Source organism: Patagioenas fasciata, chromosome 10 (assembly GCF_037038585.1).
Source record: "Patagioenas fasciata isolate bPatFas1 chromosome 10, bPatFas1.hap1, whole genome shotgun sequence".
Lineage (NCBI taxonomy): Eukaryota > Metazoa > Chordata > Aves > Columbiformes > Columbidae > Patagioenas > Patagioenas fasciata.
The window spans coordinates 8322508-8344175 of NC_092529.1; the positions used below are offsets into that span (position 1 = coordinate 8322508).

The 21668-nt window shown below is 36.0% G+C and overlaps 2 protein-coding genes across 3 annotated transcripts in view; one reads left to right on the plus strand and one right to left on the minus strand.

The window, feature by feature from the left end:
• CENPP (centromere protein P) overlaps positions 1–21668 on the plus strand; it is a 141379-nt gene that overhangs the window by 85902 nt on the left and 33809 nt on the right. The window lies entirely within an intron of this gene.
• Positions 1469–20769, minus strand: ECM2 (extracellular matrix protein 2). The gene is made up of 10 exons (XM_065845886.2): positions 20536–20769; positions 16830–17149; positions 11312–11500; positions 9503–9982; positions 9062–9177; positions 7355–7490; positions 6877–7034; positions 5100–5239; positions 3640–3966; positions 1469–3355 (listed from the first exon to the last, which is right to left on the minus strand). Exons 2-10 carry the CDS (start codon positions 17122–17124, stop codon positions 3148–3150), a joined length of 2049 nt encoding a protein of 682 aa, XP_065701958.1. The 5' UTR covers positions 17125–17149; positions 20536–20769; the 3' UTR covers positions 1469–3147.

Below are 21668 nucleotides of genomic sequence, written 5' to 3' on the forward strand. Positions count from 1 at the left end.
CCTTGCCCATGGGATTTCCCCTAGCAATTGCTTGAAAAGGCCAAAGTTTGCCCTGCTGAAGTCCAGGGTTGCAATTCTGCTTGTTATTCTGTTCCTGCTACACAAAATCCTGAACTCCACCATGTCATGGTTGCTGCAACCAAGGCAGCCCTCATGATGCATGAGACAACAATGCCAATCAGACATTTAATATGTAACAGAGTCTAAAGCCCCAAAATTCCTCTTATGCCACAAAGCATTGTGGTTCTGGAATTGCTACAGCTGTTCAATCTCAACCTTTGTTATTCTGGGTCTCTTACTTTAAAATATCTTACCCTCTCATAGTTTCAACATTTACATTACATCCTTATATGAGATATATTTACCTTACATTGGTCTCTGGCTAGGTTACTAAAAAAATTTTATTTATGTTCTGGCCCTACTCTAAGTAGTTTCCTCTCTCAAATGATTTAAAAAAAAAAAACCTGATGGGATATCTCTGCAGTCTCAGCAACTTACAGCTTGTTCTCTCTTGACTTTATCTGTGAATACAAACTGCACCTACAACTGTACCTGGAGAACAGGAGAAATAAAAGTAATTCTGTGCATCTACCCAAATGTGACCATTCATCAAAATTATTCATTGACTGACATAACAGCTTTCTTCCTCAAACCACATTCTCACCAAAGAGTTGCTGATTTGCATTGAACTTTCCTTGCATATTTTTATCCTACTGGTGCCAAAAATTCTGAATTTGTTCCCATATTTGTCTTGACCAAGAGTAGGTAAGGTAACTTTTCTACGTCTGTCTGTCATAAGATGTAGAATGATGCTAATCCCATTTAATTTGTCTATAACATCCCTTGAGGCTCACTGTTAAAAAGCACTGTGATTTTTTGTAATAAAGCCCATTTCACTTCCAGTGTAGTCGGTAATTTTGAAGAGTGAATGGACTTAAACTGCTTACATTTGACATCTGGAAATGTTACCCAAGTTTAATTTCTTAAGTGAGTAAGCATCCGTTTGTTGCATGCCCTTCATCCCTTGGCTTCTTTCTACTTCTTGGTCTTCTGCCTCTGCTGCTGTCGAATTCTGATTCCAAAATGGTTTTCCATCAGTCTCTCTGGTTCACTGTCGCGGCATTATGTTTGCACCATAACTTAAAGTAAATGTTATGTTTTTGAGTGCTTTGTGTAGGAAAAGCTTAGCACAGCATACTTTTAGGCAAGCTTGAAACTCATATTAAATGAACAAAGGAAAAATCTTACATGTGACTTGCATAAAACTCACTTTTATGATATCTTAAAAGTGAAGAATCACGTATTAGAGAAAGAAGTGTATTAATGGTCACAATAAATATTTGGTCATCTTTATTTTAGTGGTGTTATCCCATGCAAATCCAGTGGAGATTTTCTAGTGGGTCTTATAAGTCTGCATGCTTTGGTAAGAAAAGTAATCTACTTGAATGAAAATAATTGCAACAATACATGGTGTTTTGCTAGCATTTATTATAAGAATGCATAAAATGGTGTAATACAGCAGTTTGTTTATCTGGAAACCCCTCCTTGGGTCAATCTGTGCATTAAAAAAAGCTCAGTAAAGCTTCAGAAAGCACTGCTCAGCAGTGCTGCAGAGTCTGATGTTGTTTAGCAACAGACTGAAAGTATTAATTCTAATAACTTAGTTTGTTTAGACTCTCAAAACAGTAGTTTGGAAACTTAATGGTGTTTGACATAGAAATGTTAGCCAAAGTATTAGCCAAAGTCAAAAGGAAGGAAGGAATCAAATGTTGAAAGCACAAAAGCAATGAAATCAAATTACCCAAAACAGAACACAGTATGTAAGAACTCAGCCTGTTGATTTTTCTGTTCTTTACCAAAACTAACAAATCGCTGCAGTATGACTTCCAACCATACTTAACCAAACCAAATATCCATAGCAATCTTCTTACAGAAATTCACATATCTTAGGATTGTTTCTTACAATAAATTATATTTTGACTCACTGCAGATGAAGTGCCATTATGTATTCCAGGTAACAGTTTATTTGAGTAATAGTCAACTTAGTGATAGAATGATGTGGGTTTGTTTTTATGACAACGGCAAAGCTTCAGAGAAGACTCAACTTTGGTGTTCGTATATGGTCTATGATCTGCCACTTCAGAGAAAGAACACAATATTAAAATCTGGCACAGTATATTAAAATGCTTCTTTTCTTCAAGAGTCTGAACTCCTTTCTAAGGAAACAGGGATCTATTTTTAAACACTTAATGTATACTTACTGTACACCTAAGCAGACATTCGCATCAAATGTATTACTGAAACTGCTTTATCAACATTGTCTCTGAAGTGGTGATTTATGAGTATCTAGAAGCTTTCAAATAACCACTAACTGAATATTTTGACAAAGTCTAATTAGTCCCCTAAATGGGCAATATGATCCTGATTCTATGCAGTATAGAAAGCTAGCAAACTATTTTGCAAATGAGTGAGACCTGCCACTCTCTGAAGAAAAAAACAAAACTTCAGGTTTCTGCTTCTTCTTTTTAAGCGCATCTATATGGAAATTAATTGCTCATTCCTCTAGCTCCCTCTATTTAAACACAGTATTGGATGAATATTCGGAGTCATCTCTCTAACACAAACAATTTAACATTTTTTCCATGAACTTTCGTTTAGAAGAAAACATATCACTGCAAAATGCTTAGCAGAAATTCCAGCACCATGGATGTTTTAAGAAACTTGATTCTTGCACTGCTAGAATGTTCATAGCAGAAGGACTTTTATTTGTAACATTTAAAATGTTTTAAATTCAGTTGATCAGATAAGGCAGGACCAAGTTGAGGGTTTAGTTCTATTCTTCTTTTCTAAAATCTGATTTAATACAGCTGTATCTGGAGACACAGTGTGGTCTGTTGTCTTGAAGTATAATTTCTATCAATAGAAATAAAAATTTGTGACATCATCTTGAGCTTCTATTTTTACATTTAATGTTTTTATAATGAAACACTATTGAGAAATACACTACCTTACTCAGTAAATAGCATACTGTATCTTATTTATAGTAGCAAGAAGGGTTTAACTGAGAAATAAGCAGACCTGTTAGTAGCAGAGAATAAATAAAGCTGTGTTTCTAGAGATAGGGATTGCAATGCAGAAGCTGGGTGTTTATTTGATCTTCTGTGGTTTAAGAACAACACTGCAATATGATCTTATGCATGAAAATGCGTGTGGTGATAGCTGTCTTGTATTGATGTAGTTGTTTTCAAGATGAACATGTTCCAAGCGTGACTCTACGTTCTCCTCCTCTTCGCTGTGGTCATGAACATCATCATCACTGGTATGAGTCCTGCAGATGCGCTCTGGAGAGACCGTCCTGTGACATTGTGGGAGGAATTATATTTTATTTATTCAAGATAACTTATAACTTATAATTTATTTTAGGGATATTATTTATTTAGAGATTTGTGAGCATTTTCAAGAATGATGAGGAAGGGATGAAATCTCACTTGTATCATACACTGAAATACTGCAGCAGAAAATGGAGGGTTTAGCTCTGCCTTCAGAATTTTTAAAAAATATTTACTTTAAAGTAAAAAGTTCTTAAAATATGTGACAATTTTTTAATGCCATTAATGTAACAAAGAACTTGGAAGTTACCTTATTTTATTATTGTTCAGTCTTAGAAAGCGTAGTTTTCTCATTTCATCAATTCCAAATGGTACAGACTTCAATTCATTGTGATCCAAAAACAGCTCTCTCAGAGAGTGATATGCTCCAAAAAATGATACTGGATCTATTCCATCATCAGTAAGTTTGTTGAAGGACAGGTAGAGATACTCCAGCCCTGGCTTCATGTGACCAAACACATATCCTGGGATTCTTTCAATCTGATTTCCTATAAGTATCAGATGTAGTAAAGATTTTGGCAGATAGGAGGGAACGTGATATAACTTGTTATAAGAGAGATCGATTGATTCCAAGTTCCTGCATTAAAGGAGAGAAGAAAAATTGGCTGTAAACATGATAGTATTCTGCATTGTTACTGCTACGTTCTGTACAAAATAATGCTTAACATGATTACAAGGAAACTAAATTTCAAAGGGAAATCTGTTTTTCTTAATGGAACAGAATGCATTTTATGGAACATGGTCATGCATAATTACTCTGGGAACAGAAAGAAATTAAGTGAATTATCAGTCAAGCACAATGATTCTGCTGGTGGGAAGAAATCTACAGGAATGAGTACAGAGAGAAGGTTGGATAGAGGAAACTCAAGGGACCAGTTTGGGATTGATGTGCATTGCTGAATTGCAATAGCGAGTAACACTGCGAAACACCTGATAAGCTTGGCACTGCAGTGGCTGGCCCATTGACAGGCATCTGTGCATTTTGTTCTAAAGCCCCTTTGAAATGGAATTGTTTTGTGAATGGCTCCTTTAGAATCATTCCAATATGCTTCACTTCCAGAGATGAGAGAAGCTCTTACTAACAGTGTGGTTGTTTTCAGATTAGGCAGTTTACAAATCCAGAAATCAACTGGTAGGGCTGCAGCTGACAGATTATGGCAAGGTACCCTATGGAGCTTGGTAAAGAATTCGCCAGAAGAATTGAAAGCAGTATTGTCTTTTGCTGCTTTCATTCTCATTGCTTCCTCTGCTTATATTCTACTCTTACCCAATGGGGCTGCACAGGCTTCCCTTCATCTTATTTGCTTCTATAATTTTTAATCTGATGGGAAACAAGATTAGGACGATATTCAATTATTTTTAAATTACCTGTGAGATAATGATACATTAGCTCCAAATATGGAGTATTATTGATAATTAATGTTCAGTTTTTGATTGGTCTGTCAGAAAAAAATGTTCAAACCTTTATGTTACTACACTACAGAATTGAGGTGTAAAATCTTTTTGTGTTCAAGCCAGCTCTGAATACTTCCTAGATTATACAATTTAAGCAAAGGAAATTAAGACAAATTAGGTAAGAAAAGCAAGTAAATGAAAAGAAAACTCCAATTTCAAGCTAGAAGTAATGAAGTGCAAATATTTATTTTGTTATCTGATTCACCAATAACAGAGAACTAGAAAATAATTATAGTTTAAATTATTCATACTTACTCCTGGTTTATCCAAGCCAAAGGTGCTATTCTGTGCTCTTCTAATTTGTTATGCTTTAGCACAATGACGTTTATGTTTCTTGTATGGTTAAAGCAAATTTCTGACACTTCTTCAATTTGATTATTTTCAAGGTATAACTCCTGAAAGTACATTTGGAAAGAAAATGTGTGAAAGCAAAATACGCTCTTCTTTCCCATTGCAAATTCAACATGTAGCTATTACCTGTCCTCCATATTACCTAATCCATCTGTTAATTTCTGGATAAAGAAATCATAATCTGAATCAGAGCTGGTTTGTAGCTGTAGTGTGACTTTCAGAAATGCAGTTTTTCAAAGGAATTGTTTTGTTTTCTCATTTGTGAGAATACAGATTCCTTTGAAAGATCTAACAGAAAAAGAATAGTATCTTTTGTCTTGCCTGAAGTTGCACAGTGTAAGAGTATATCATGTAAGAGCGATGAGATTGACAAGAAGTGGTTTGGGTTTTTTTTTAATCTTGGAAAGCTATTAGTGAGAGGAAAAAAATATTAAGAGTCTTGCTTTCTTAATATTTTTGCTGGGCACTTGTGAGCTTTGAAACTTTCAAATTTATAGGAATATAAAATGTTAATGTTTTACAAAACTTAATGTTGTGAGTCTACAACATATCAAAACTGCATATTTTAAACAGATTGAGATCCTGATAATGGCTTGTGGTGTAAGATAAATACAATGTGAAATACAGAATCCCAGAATGTTAGGGATTGGAAGGGACCTGGAAAGCTCATCCAGTGCAATCCCCCCGCCGGAGCAGGAACACCCAGGTTAGGTTACACAGGAAGGTGTCCAGGCGGGTTTGAATGTCTGCAGAGAAGGAGACTCCACAACCCCCCTGGGCAGCCTCGTCCAGGCTCTGGCACCCTCACTGAGAAGAAATTTCTTCTCAAATTTAAGTGGAACCTTTTGTGTTCCAGTTTGATCCCATTACCCCTTGTCCTATCATTCATTGTCACCGAGAAGAGCCTGGCTCCATCCTCGTGACACTCACCCTTTATATATTTGTAAACATTAATAAGGCCCCTCAGTCTCCTCTTCTCCAAGCTCAAGAGCCTCAGCTCCCTCAGCCTTTCCGCATAAGGGAGATGCTCCACTCCATCATCTTTGTTGCCCTGTGCTGGACTCTCTCCAGCAGTTCCCTGTCCTTCTGGAACTGAGGGGCCCAGAACTGGACACAATATTCCAGATGGGGTCTCACCAGGGCAGAGTAGAGGGGAAGGAGAACCTCTCTGGACCTAGATGATGAATTAATGTCACATTTTACTGTGTTATTTTTGATGCATTTTTTTACTCTTGTGGTTGGCTAGTGGCTCTCCCATGCTCTCAAGAAGTCTGTTTTGAGCTATATGTCTTGTGAGCTTTCCTCTGTACATTAACCCAATGTTTACAATGTTTTTCCGCTAAGACATTGTATTAGGACTGTTTGGTGAATTATGTACAACTGAGCAGACAGAAGTTGCAGGAACTATTTTGTGAGACAGCACTAGATAAATTCAGACTTAAAGCATACCTCTCGGGAGGGAGTAGGTGCATAAGTAAATTTCTATAAACAATGATTTAGGAATAAAAATTACTAGTGTACCTTGAAACAAATTTATAATATTTAAATTTATCTCCACCTGATGATAGTAAGGCAGTAAGTAGGAGGAAAAAAGATTATGAAAATGTCTGGAAAAATAAAGCTTTCGTGTTTGGTTGGTTTTGTTCTGTTTTGGTTTTCTTTTTGGTTGTTTTGTTTTTACCTCAAGAGTAGCAGGAAGACCTTGTGGGATAATTCTAAATTTATTTCTTCCCAGTCGCAAATAGGAGAGACTTTTCAAAGGATAAAAGGCCAAAGGGCTGACATTCGCTTCACTAAGTTTATTTCCTTCCAATTCCAGAGTGACCAAGTTTTTTAAATCTAGGGAAAAAAAGTTGGAATTTCTGTAAGTTAATGCCATCTCATATCTTGTTAAAATGCATGTTTAAAGATTAACTGTCTTAAACATTATTCAGATCAGTTTACAGCAAGGAAGAAATATAGTGAAAGAATTTTCATTATAATCATAGAATTATATTGTTTATTAGTTTGTAGAATTTTAGAGATTGACACTTTTGTGCAATTTAATTAATAGTATAGTTTCACCACACATAAAGCAATTAGGTTTGGGTTAGGAGAGTATGTATATTCAACATATGATGGATATTCATTCATATGATGAATATTAGTTTTCTTAGTACCTTGTAAGCCATCTTCATCAATGGCATGAAGATGGTTGTCATTTATTTTTATTTCTTCCAACGTTGATGGCAGTCCAGAGGGAATATGAACCAGCATATTTCCATCCAAATACAAACGTTTTAGCTTTTTCAGGACCTTAATCAGAGGGATGAAGAAGAGAACTTAGATTATCAAAGTGTAAAATATATGGTTAAACTTAATCTTGCAGTTTTAGTTCACATTTTCTCAAACGCACACATTTTGAAGATTTTCAGCAGCAGTGCACGAGTATCCAGTGTTTGGAATTACAAATTGGTTTTCTCCTGTCTGTCTAATCAATTGGTTTCTTTATGCCAAATATTAACAAAGGTGCCAGTTGATGTAATGTGTAACCAGAAGAGCTTGATTGAGCACATCAGCTTTTAACGGGGCCCAGTCATGACTGCTTGTATTACCGCTACGGCCCGTGACTCATGTAGGTATTACCTCACTGCAGGATTTAGGAGTTCAAAGTACATACAGTTATTGATCATGCATTTATACTCTTTGTTTGTGAGTAAACTGATAGTTTTCTATAGGTCAGCAAATTTACCTTACTCAAGCATAACAATGGCATATTTTTCAGTGACCTAGGATTTTTATTACTTTAGCTGGCTTAAAAAATTGGTATGAAAAATTATGACAGCTTAATTTTGATAAATGCACATCAGTAATCATGCAGTAGTGGGCATTTCTTTAAAAGGTGGAGTGATGTAAGCCTCATGAAAATTTATTTCATGATTGAAGCACCTTCCTGGTCAGCCTTTTCCATCCACTTTGACTTCATAGGAGTTGTACAAACTGAAGTCCTCTGAAATCAGCCAAAGCTGTTCATGCTATGGAAGGAGGTGGTATCCAGAGAGTGCTATAAGAAGACTGATTGCATATGGCAGGAAACAAAAGTAAAAGCATACTGTGATAATTCGATACGTTGTTTGTATGCTTTTTGTAGTCATCTTGCCTGAAAAAGCAAAGCCTTGATGACTGACTTCTGCAGAATTACTGCCTGTATGTACTTGCTTGCATGAGAAATTGTTATGGGACTATTCTGTCTTCAAGTAGAGAATATGTAGATGCACTTGAATATCCGATTACTGTGTAATTTCCACTTGGAAGAAAAAGGCTGAATACAGAAAGATTCTTGGACTATTTTATGAGAAAGCAGCTCTTTCAGTAAGCTGCTATGCTTCAAAGTGTCTCATTAAAGACAGTCAACAGTACGGATACAGCTGATTACATGAACTGCTATCGAGTGGATTTTTATAGCAAGACCTGGCATTAACAGATCTTTTTGGGTATTCAAAAGCACAAGCTTTACAGAGCTAATGTAGTGAGAAACATTATACATAAATTTACAAATGTTAGGCCTAAATATCCCAGGTGTTGTTAATGGAATATGAGCCGTTCAATTCTGAAACATCTCAGCTGCAACTGATGAAATATCGGAAAACTGTCCCTCTCTTATTGTTAAACATTTAGTGCTTGGTGAATGTCATTCAAAAGTCTCCAGATATTATTGATTATGACAAAAAATTTCCTGAAATAGGCAAGTTTAACTGTATTGCAATTACACGATGTTTGCTCATACAAGGTGCAAACTGTTTTAGATCCATAGACTGAAAAGCAAGAAAAACTTTCCTTTAAACAATAATTAGTCATAGGATAGTAGAAAAGTCAGTTTTTCTTACTTTGAATGCTTTGGGACCTATGCCAGGAGAGGTGATATTATTTTTACTCAGATCAATCCATTCCAGATTAGGTATTCCATTGAATGCCTCATCTGAGATAGTAGTGATACTATTTCCTAGGACAGAATTCAAGAAAATAGTTTGAGTTATGAAATACAGTATGCATCTGAGCTGTGTAGTATTGTACATGAAAAACAGATTACAAAAATAGTTGTATTATGTACAATAATTGTGTGTAGATATATTCATATTAGTATATAAACACTAGTAAGCAAATCTAACATTTTTAATTTATTGCTTTAGAGGCTTAGCTGTGAAATCAATTCTAATACATTTCTATGATAAGAAATGACAAAGTATTAATGCTATTGTTGACTGTATTTGAGAATGGATAATATTACTTCATGAGAAAAAATAGTGCCAAGTAGAGCCGTTATTTACCTGTGAGGTCCAGACTTGTCAGATCTGGATCCGAGATTGGTGGGATTTGTGTAAGTTTGGCGTTAATGCAGCTCACTGTGGTATCCAAGGCAGAACACGCAGCTGGCAAAGGAGGAGCTTCTATGGGTGGAACAGGAATTGGGAAATGAGATGGCATTCTGAAAGTACTATCATCTTCATCACTTTCATATTGTACGTCATCTTCCGCAGCTTCTTTTCTTGTGATAGGCTTCTTTTTGCGACGGGCTTTATCTTTCTGTCGATTTTTTTTGCCTTTCCTTTTTCTTTTCTTTTCACCCTTTTTGTGACCCTCTTTGTCTTTAAGCTCTACCACTTCTGTTCTAAGCAGTTCATCTTTTTCAGTTTGAGGACGTGCTGATGACAATACTTTGGCGTTGTCAAGGTCATTGGGTTCTGGAGAATCACCAGAAAACTCACTTATGTCATCCAGTGAGATAATACTTGGATCCAAACTGGATGCTAACCAGAGACAATGAGAACAAAAAAAGAGTTGTCTGATAAGAGGATATGAAACTGAAGTTTTAGTAAACCTTGTTCCCCTCATATAGTAAAAATATGGTAACTATAGAAGAATAGTATTCCCCTTAGAATATTATTTGAAAGAGTGAAAATATGGTCTTATATTACTACTTGATAGAAGAGACATACTTTGAGAGATTACTATGTCAACCCTGAAGTTTGTAGACAGATATGATTCATTCCAACTCTAGAAAAAAGGGGAGAAAATTAATATAGCCTTCATTATCTCCCTTCTTGAACTAATATCTTAATTAGTTGTTTTATATTAATGGAGGTGTCTAAAGAGGAAAAATAATCTGTCTGGAAGTGAGAGGAAGGTAATTGGAATAAAATTCACAAAGGTTAAGACTTGTTCTCCTGTGCAAGGGACTGTCAGGTGCAGAGAAGGCTGCAGGTGGGGAACCCACTGGGGAAATGTGTTAACTCCATTACCAAAATGCAGTTTTTACTCGCATGACTGGGCAATTCACATAAAGGAGACTGTTTCTATCAACATGACTTCTAGTTCTACAGATAATTTCTATGATGTCTCTACTCGGTGCATTTCTGTGTGTCATACATGCACACATGTGACGCTAAATAATATTTTTATGGTAAGAGGAGTTTAAGTTCAACGTGTTGCAGTCTTAGGATATTTGGAGTGAGGGAAGGAAATCACTTTTCATTTTTATCTCCTCCATTCCTTTCCCTTTAAAGGTACTGATTTTGTTTAACTTTATAAAGAAGCAAAACTGTACTTCTGTTTTTCCTCTTGTGAGTTGACTTTTGTCTCTTGATTTATGCCAAATAGCTGCATGTTTTTACACTCCTAACAAAGATTTACCAGTCTGTAAATTGTTTATTATGTATGTGTAATACATTAATAATGGTTAGTAGTTATTGACCAATCCTTTGTAAATAGAAGTGGGATATAAAATGTAACCAGATGTTCTTTCTTCATACATTTGTCAAAATTTTGTTAAGATAGGAGGGAAGAAGCAGAAAGGGGAAAATAAAAAAAGAAATACAAATATCTTTACTATTGCATACTTAACATCTCTTATTTAAGTATTCTGTCAAAGTCATCTAACAGCTATTGTACTCTGAGAAACTGAAGACAACTTGACTAGAAATTATGAAGACCTGCTCTTATGCGCATGTAATTCAAGACTTGTTTTTGCTATAAAAGGATAATGCATACCTTAATCTTGATATCGTTAAATGTAGCCTTTATGTTACATTTTGGGTGAGATAGTTATAAAATAATAAAAATACTATGGTGGACCATACCAGTATCAGAACAAACTGGGCAGCATTCTCCTGCAGGTATAATAGTTTTGGGACACTTCAGAGGGTGGCACATGGTTGTGTCACATATCACTTCTCCTTTTGAACAGAGACAGGTAATGCAGGGCTGGGGCGACCAGACAGCTTTATCATACATAATCATACCATTAGCTGTGCAGTGTCCCTTCTTTCCTAAGAAAAAGAAAATAGAAAATTGGAGTTAAATAGCTTAAACTGAAATAAAACCAGCAGTGTTTATTTGGAAGTTTGGAAAGAAGCGCTGCTATTTTGTTCTCATTTTGAAAATATGTAAAATACACCCTATTCTAAGTATCTTGTCCCTATTCCTTATTCTTCATAACTCTGTTTTCTTCAGCTTATTAGTAGTCTCCAGTGCTTGTTTGGTTCTTGGCCTCTGTGCTGTGAAGGTGATGAAGGGCAGGCACACAATTAATGTGGATGGAGCTGTCACCTGCTCACAGCTTCACCCTGAAAGCTGAGGGCAGGTTCTCTGTCCCCTGAATTGTCTGCTCCCTCTGTTTCAGGCAGTCACTAGAAGAGTTTGTTTCCTCCTCTTCCTAGCCAGCTGATGAGGACCCTCACCAGCTTTGTCTTCTGGAAAAATCGAATTATTCAAGTTCAGAGATATTCCTAAAATGGGGAAATTAAATCTAAATCTTGAGTTTGAGAGATTTTTTTGCATGGCAGGTCCTCTTTTCTCTCCATGCTTAGAAAGGAAAAGCAGAAGTCACAGATCTCCATGAAAGCTGTGCATAGATACAGCTGAGAAAGAAGCAAACTTTTTCTTAATTAAAATGGAATTAAAATAAATCATGCAGAACCTGAGAATATTTTTTCCAGAACCCCTTCTGTTTCTCTCTTGTGCACTAGACATCTTTTCTATATTGCATATTAAATGAGAAAGTTTTGTTAAGGCATTGAGGAACTGAGAGGCTAACAATATTCACTTTATAATGACTGTGGATGGTCTTAATGGAAGTAAAGTCCATTCTGTAATAACTGGTAAGATGAGAAACATCTCCACTTTCTTGTAACCGCTTTATCTGAAAAAAAAAAATCTTTGCTAGCAAAGCAGAAAGTTCAAATAAATACTTTGTCTCCAAAGCTTCTGGACATGAATCTACAAAAAAAAAAAAAAAGAAGATATTTCCGCAAGGTACCAGTAGAAATTTTCAGAAAGAAATGTAGAAGAGATTTATTTTGTAAGCTATACTCAGATATCCAGTAGGCAAGTTGTTTGAAGAGCATAAAGACTTGGGAAGGAAACTGTTCCGAGTGTCTCTCTCCTTCCAGTGATGGAGTCCACCTCAGCAAAAGTTTCCTTGGGTGGTTCTCATCCAGACTCCAGGATAAACATTGCACTTTAGCATGATGCTTTTTTTTTTGGTCATTTGAGAGAAGGGAAGCCAAAGTTGAGATTCTTCATCCCATACGAATATTTTCCTATTTTTGTGCATACCTCTGAATCCAGTGAGAATCTGTACTCCCTACTCACCTTCCTTTTCCTCTTTCTAATTAATGTAAGAACACACTGCTGAAGTGTTAGTTTCAAGCTGAAAACCGATTTCTAAGTTACTTTTTACTTTCCTGCATATAAATACCAAAAAAATTCCTGTTTTCCTATATGGTTTGACTTCCTCCTTCAGATAAAGATTGTCTAATACAGTGGAAAAATCTTACCTCGGCTGAACTTGCTTTCAAGAGACTTTCATTAGTGATAGATGAATAGTCTTTGGAGGGATTGTTTGCTGGATTTGTTTCCCACACTCCACCCTGGTCCATGCTTGGTTGTTCGGCTTTAAAGGGAAGATTATTCAGGATGGTGTCTAAATATCCTGCCTAGGCTATTGTCAATATTTGGTTTGAAATGTCTCTGGACTTAATACTTGACTCAAAAATCAGGCATTTTGCAAAGTCCTTCAAGGCAGTCCTAATCTCAGTTTCATAACGAAGGTGTATTCCTTTGCCTAGCTATTTAAAGAACAGTGCATACGAACCTGTGTTCTAGAATAAAAATTAATCATCAGAATCATCCTTTTTGGATGCTTCTCTATATTCCTTATATTTTAAAAAAGTGCTCTTTTGATGTAAGTTACTCTCTGGACAAAATGGGAGAGAAATTAATTTTTTTAACAGGTGCATCTTATTTTCTCAAAAACCCATTTCTAAAGGTCCAGGATATGTGTGCATCATTTCGGCCACATAACATTGTGCTCTAATCAAGCCATGTTAACTGAAGGAGGAGATTAATTAGCCCAGGCCAAATGTTATTTGGCTGGAAGTCCCTTGTCATTCTACCCAGGTATCTGTAATCCAGCTGTTTGTTGGATCCTGACTTCTGGTTTTTATGTGCTTGCCAGGAAGCCACAATATTTCTTTTAAATAATCTCCAAAGGAAACACAAAAAGAACACTACACTTTCTCATGTTAAACAATAAAATGTCAGCTGTTCCAGAGGAACGTATCTGGCTTGAGATGGAAATTCTTCTGTGCTTCCTTAAATTCTTTATTTTGTTTTAGCTACTAGACTGTATCTGAAATTGGTGCAAGTCTTGTCTGAATAAGCATAAAGACATGGCTTATCAGGCCTTGGCCTCTGCAGACTTCTGTAACAAATTATCTTGTTTTCTGTGAACGTGAGAGTTACTTAAAACGACAGGACAAGTGTGTGTGCTCAAAGAGGTACCCACTTACTGTGTGGCAGAACTGCTATTTGGCACTCTTGGAATTCATGTAACCCCTCTGACACAGAGTACAGGCTGCGCTGAGATGCTCCTTAAGCTTCCTATCCACTGAGTAACTTCAGGATGGTGGTATGAGCAAGGAGAAATGAGGTGTAAGAGATATTAGAAATAGTGCAGCGGTGCACATCCAATTCTATGCTGCTTAATGGGCAGACTGTAAAGGACAAACAACTGCAGTTTCTCTTGTGTTGTGGTGAACTGTTTGATTTCATTTAAATGGTTCACTTGATTTCTATATGGAGGAAGGAGGTATTATCTGGTTACTGTTAAATCTATATTTAAGTATTAATTTTCATCCTGCGTATGATTTCTGTAAATTGTTTTTTTAGGCTACTGAGAGCAAAGTTAGTAGCTAGGAGAATTAAAATTAAGTTTTGGATTACATTTTCTTCTGTTCTGGAGCATGATTAATAATACTGTTCTATTATTTAACAGGCTCTGTTTTTTCCAAATCTGACATTAACTTGAAAAAATTTTGAACTTTAAAAGCTAGACTAAAAAATGCCTTGTGGTTGAAGTCTTTGGCAGATGAGCACAGGACTTTTAACCTTTGGAAATATGGTGTAAATTCAGTGTGAAGCTCCAAATAAAATGAGTTCAGTGGTTTTAGCTCAGCTTTTGGATGCAAGTCCAGATAGAAAGAAACAAACGGGGCGGGGAGGGGGCAAGAACCATGAATTATTTCAGCATGACTGATGGTCTCTGACAGAGACACTGGAATATCTTACATGAAGTGTATGCTATTTATGTGGCATTTTCCTCTGCTTAATTTTAAAAGTATTTTTAAATTAAAGGTTTGACATTTCTAGTATGTAATAGTGTAGTACACACTAGAAATGCTATAGTCAAGGGTTTTGCTAGTTTCCCCATCGAAACTCCTTCCTTTAAAATATTTGATTTGATATGGTTCAGCCTTTCTGAAAGTGAGGACTAACCACAAATAATAATTGTTAAGAAAATGTGACTAAAATATGTTTTGCCATATAAGTTCAGACCTATTAGCCTAGTGGTCATGTCTCTTGCATGATACCCTAAGAAGCTTAACTTTTTGCTTATAAAAATATATTATGATCATGTTATATAGAACAATGGTAGTAAGGGCATTGTTTTTGTTGTGTTTGTTTGTTTCCGCATAAAATTGCATATGGCGATTTTACTCAGCGTGTGATCTCTTGGTGCTGGAATGGGAGTATCTTTGTTTATATTTATTAGGTACAGAGTGGACACTCCCCTGTATTGGTTCCTCACAACATCCCAATGTCTCTTCTTCAACCTCTTTCTATGAAAAGAAATGAAGTGTTATAACATCTCAATAATTTTTAATTGGTTATAACATCTTGGTAATTTCAACTGGGGTTTCAAAACTGAAAAATACTGACAGTGGTATTCAAAAGTTCTTATCTGCACAATGGATGTCTGATTTTTAGACTCTTGAGAATCTTTGTGATGTTGAATGTATAATCACGAGCGTTCTAGAACATGAGTTCTCTCTTCCTTTACTGCACCAAAGAGATGCTTAACAACTATCAGTTCTCAATCCCTGCCTGGTCTTGTGTTCTTTGGGGAGACTGTAGAGAGGCCTGTTACAATTACCAAGTACCAGTAGAGATCAGTGAAATTACACTTTTTTGTTTGTTTCTTAAGACATCAAATCCTCTTTTCTACATCTCCTTCAAAACCCATAAGATACGTGTTAGTACAGCAATGTAAAAACGTCTAGATCACCCAGAAGGTGAGTTTTATATAAATCATACTATTGAACTTCTTTTAAATAAATCAAGATTCTCCACATTAGATAGAGAATAGAGTGATCCTGTGTTGAACATGTGGCTTTTTTCCTCCCTGTTTAATTTTCCATCTTAAGGGTCTTGTTTGTAATGCAAGTTTTGTATTGCAGATATTACTATGTGTTACTGATCTACTTACAAAATAAGGACTTATTCCCAAAATATTGCATGTACACATAGTAAGAATGTTGCTTTTCAAAAAATAACAATAACAACAAACTTAAATCCATTTGAAATAATGTGTTATTGGTGTTAGGGCCTCAGTGAAACATTCGTTGACGTAGGAGATACATTGAGGAAGAAATTCTTCAAAATGGCCTTCAGACTTGCTAAATGTTTGAAGTTATGAAAATATCCCAACAAAAATTACATTGCCGCGTTCCCCTGATAATAAGACAGGGTCTTATATTAATTTTTGCTCCAAAAGATGCCTTAGAACTTATTTTCAGGGGATGTCTTATTTTTCAATGAACAATAATCTCCATTTATTCTTGAATGAAAAATGAACATTTATTCAAATATAGTCACATCATCACATTCTGGAACATCATCATAGCTCTCCAGTCTGTGTGTGAGAGCCCAGCACTTGCCAACCCTTATTGGTCTGAGTCTCATGGGGTGTTTTGAGTGTGCTTCTTCTGGGGCTGTCGGCTTTTCTTGGTGAAGGGTCTATCTGTCCTGCTGCATTCCATTGCCAATTAATTTTACTTTTTTACATGTATAGCTTCCTGGGCACTTTTTAAATTGACTTTTTATGAACTGTAACTAGTGCTTGGTTTTGCAGTAGGGTTTATATTTCGAGCATCCTCAAAAATCCTGAAAAATCATGCTAGGGCTTATTTTCAGGATAGGTCTTATTTTTGAGGAAACAGGGTAGAGCTAAGACAAAGCTTTCATGATTTTACACAGTCCATTTGAAATCAAGGGAAAAATGGGCCCACTCTAAATAGCAGAGGGCTTTTTTCTTACCTGGTAGGACACTGTAACTGGATTCATGTCCACCCAAACCTATGAGAGAGTCAAACACTCCCATGACACTGTCGTCGATATTAATCAGAGGGATGCTGGGGACCATGGCAACAGGAGCTGGAAGCTCCGTCCTTGACTGTCTTGGGGACCTGTGTCCTGCCGGGGAGCTCCTCATCTGTCCCCCGGAGCGCATTCTTCTCCTGTGCCTCCTGGCAACTGCGCTGGTTTCATTTTGAGAAAAATCAATGCACAGAGAGACAAGAAGGAAATAATAGACTAATGATGTAGCCTCCATGCTTTTGTGCGTCTCAGAATGGGTCCTGGAAGGGGGAAAAAAGAAGAAAATCAGATACCTAGAGAACTTTTAGGATTGCATCAGTCACCTGGTGCACTTTCCAAAGCAGGCTGACCGATACACAGTAGGTCAGTATAACCAAGCTTCCTCTTGGAAAGAAATTGCCCTCTGGGAGCTCAAGTAAGCAATTTTAGTTTTGTGATTCTCTGCCCTTAAGGACAACAGTAAAATTCAAATAGGTACTAGCTTTGTGTTTGGGGTTGCATTTAAAGAGGTAGTTTAGATTTGCAGTGCCAGTGGGCATTTGTAGTTTATTAAGTGTTACTGCTTCCAGCAAGGGAGTTCTTGAGAGCTGTAAAGTGTAAAAGTGAAGACTTTTTTGATTGCTAAAATTTCTTCCAGGTTGTTGTAGCTCCCAAACATAGAAATGGCAAAGTAACAGAAAAAATGCTCAATTCATTTCTGATACACTGCCCCAAATGCTTTTGGTTTGTCATTTCTGTGCAAGGTATTTTTCACCATGGATGAAAAGAGATGTTGCTTTTGCTTCCATTTCTAGCTATCCTCTTCTTTACCAGATTCTTTTTGGTTCTGCAGTAGAAGAAACCTTTTGGAAGGTTGGTCGCAATAACACTACTTGTGCTTTTCTAGTGGAAGTTTTTATTAAGTGTAGATAGTCAAAAATGTTCATCTATAATGGGTTCTGTTCTGCATTTAGTTTCTAAGAAATTCAAAATTACTCTATATCTTGAGCATTCTTATGCTTCTAACAGAAAAATTGCATTTACTGTCACCAATAGGTGGCATTCCAAAACAGAGCAGTCAAGATTCAGGAGCATGCACAGAGCACACCCAGCAATGGCTAAACCAGTGTGGAGATAAGGCCATGCGTGTCCAACGTTAGTAATGATTTGTCATAGCTCTGTTGGCATCATTCTTTCAAAAATGCTCTTGTCCTCGGGGCTGTTTTAACTAAGACGGTAGAGTCTGAAGCCACTGGTATTTTTGTGGTGTTGAGAATGAGTGAAGAACTTGAGGCTTAGATCAATTAGTCTTTGTATCTAAGACAAGACTTAGAGTATGACCATGGTTTTTCTCTAACAATATCTTAAGGGGATTTAAAAAATGCTTTTTCTTAATGTTCATCAGCCTGCCTTTATATGCAGTCTTTCACATTGGAGTTAGTCTAAGTACAGGATAGTATTATTTGAAGAACTTTGTTTTTGCCTGAACCAGTTTATCTTTTTAAAGTTCATGATTCTTGGTATTTTCAGATTTGTATAATAGGTTGGTATTTTGGTACAAGTTGCCTAACTTTCCTTTAACATAAAGCACATGATCGATTGCATGTTTTTCATGCTTTCCACAGCATAATTCTCTTATTTTTTATTCTCATGTTTTTAAATGGGAGGTTGGCAGTAAATAAGCTTAAACCAGTATGCTTTTACTTCTTTCAAATATTATAGCTTCTGTGTTCAACTATTTTAATTTTAAAATATTATAATAAATATATATTAATTTGCAGACTTTTGTTAAGCTAAGCTAATGTTTTTATCTCCATATAAAGGGAACTTGAGGTGCAAGTGTCCCACAGAAATCCACGTCATGTCTTATGTAACAGCAGAGTTCTGAAATTAATCCAGACTTTAGTTTACCGCTTTCTACCCATTAGAAATCAGTTATTCCAAAATGCTGTATAGACTTTATGCAGGCCTTTTATGTACAAAATTACTGTTAGTTAACATATCAAATAGATGCAGAAGCTCATACTCTGCATTGACGGTGTCTGTTCTTTTTGAGAAAGAGCTTGTTTCTTAGTAGCTGAGCTTGCAGGACAGATGACCTAATGTTTTGGGTTTCTAACTTACTTGCACAGTAATGACTGGCTATAAAATTACACAGTAAACTTCTGTTCCACAAGTTTGAATGAAACACACAAAGAGCCCTTAGGGAAAACTGAATATGCAAAGAAAAGTCTTGAACATGTGTATTCATTCTGTTGAGTTACTGACATCTTAATTATGGTCACATTTTTATAGTATACTTTATAATACCGCCATAGCTGTGTAGTTACAATGCTGCTACATTACATTTGTGCATTAACCGTTTCTTTCTGTGACCAGAGGCGTATAATGGCATGACTGAATACTGTTCCATTCTCTGTGCATGTATTTTTAAAAGTCAGGAATAAGGAGGGGTGAATTACATTACATTTACTGTACCAACAATGTCTCAGAGTTTTGCTGTTAACTTCAATATAGAGTAAAACTCTATAGTAAATCCAGTTATTTTCAAGTGAAACTTGTTTTCATAAAATACATTAGAATTACAAATAATAAAAAAGTAAACATCCCATCAGTAATATGTCTTTATAAAGTAATCCTGTTTACATATGTAAATTAATATGCTATATTTGCACACCAAGTTAACTCTTCAGTACTGAAAGCTTAATGCTGCTATTTTCAAGCAAATGGTGTTCCTTGCATGCAAAATACTGAGATACAGTTCTAAGTTTCTTTCCTTGGCTTATTTAGTAAGTGGTGTCTCACATTTTAATGCCCAAGTTGTGAATGCCATACAAGAAAAAGACCTTAAATGCATTGGGCCTTTACTGCCCATGGCTGGAAACCCCAGATGATCTGTCAGGAAATTGCATTTAGTGCCAGCCAAGTTTTAATTTGGAGAAAATTCAACCTATTCCACTTATACGCCTTTTGTAATAAATTATTACATATAAAAATATAGATAGCTAATACAATGAAATTATTATATCTCTGTGTTGCCAGGTACTCTCAACATGGCTGCAGTGCTATACCTTTCTTAATTCTACCCAAAAATGCTTTGATCATGCATAGTACATATAAGCATCTTTATTACCTTTACTGTTGTCTTGTAATAAGTTCAGTAGTTTGTAGCTTTCAAAAAGTTTACCTTCAGTAAGTTCAGTGTCTATCATTTTGCTATGATGGAAATAGTTAATTCTAAAAGTAGTGATCCTTTAGAAATACCAGCATGTCAGAATTTATTAAATAATCTATCTATTCTGCCTCAATTCAAACATGTTCTAAGATGTCCAGGTTATTTCTCATGATACACAGCATTTAAAAGTGATTTACCAAGATTTTTCACATACTCTTCTTTACATTTATTGCATAGAAAAGAGTTACATTTACCCACACCAACAAAACTAATTGTGCTTTCAGTTAGTTTAAGCTTGAAGTGCATGGCAAACATTTACACCAAACAAAAAGCAGATCGACTGGTACTGCATACTTTATCTAGAAAAGCATTTCTGTTCAGTATTGCTAAATATAGCTAGTATTATTTCATACATATTTGCAAAGTTAACATGTAGTTTAAGCCATTCAACACCATGCTTTAAGCAGTAATTTAAAATTTAAAACGTTTTACCTTGTAATCTAACCTAACAGCAGATTCTGCTTGGTGTCATTTAGTCTCCAGTTGCAAATGAAACAAAATCACAGTGATATCTTTAAAACAAACAGAGAAACAGTAGGGATTGTTGAAACATGTTAGATGATTCCTTAGTTAAGCCTGAAATAGCTTCTTTCCCTGGGGACAAAGAGCTGTTCTGTTCTGTGTGCAGAGAATCTCCGCTAATACCGGTACTCGGAGAACTAAAAAGCTCACTTAAGGAAAACGAAAAGCAGCACAATATGTTCGGTCCGTAGGCTGACAAGGCACAGCTGGAAATTCTCTTTCAGTACTTACAGTTGCATAAGGAACAAGAAAACAGAGTGATTTCACATCAGACAGAAAAAGTGTATTTTATTGAATTCTCGTTTATATATTCAGAAATCTAGTTTCTGGGTGGCACAATTTTAATGTAAATTTATTCTTTTACAGACATAAGACATTTTTGCAAGTATAACTTTAACACAAAGGCATTTACTAAAATTAGAACTTTTTTCTTCAATTCATATTTTCTTAATCCACTCCTGCCCGTGTAACTTATGATCTGTAAGCAGCAAACCTTTTTGTTGAAGTTTTAGCATGGAAAATTTTTCTTTTGTCCACTTACAGCAATGATTTCACCATAAGTTGTAGCTTATGCATGGAAAATAAAATGACTGAAGCATTTTCCCTTCGTTTTTTTGTAAGGCTAATTACATCCTGAAACACGATCCTGAAGCACAGCCCTGCAGAAACTGCAGTGAAGTTGGTAATCCAAATATGAGAGCTGAGCGTGAGGGGGAGGGAGGGAATAATGTACTTTACCACAAGTCCTTTGTCTGCCAGGAGCCTTTGCCTTCATCCCCAGATAGAGCTTCTGCAGAGTGTCAGTGGGTGATGAGCTGGTGAGTCTGCTGGGCTTCAGAAATGACAAATTCACCTGGTAGATGGAGTTGTCGGAGTTCTTCTGGCATTAAAATTTTGTTGTTTGCTTGAATTCATACTCTGAGGAATGTTTAGACAGATAGTCATGGAATGGTATAACCATTGAGTCAACCATAATTGTTAGCCTGGATGTGGTGGAAAGATACTGGGAGAACACATTGTCTCTTAAAAAAGTCATTCTGTTT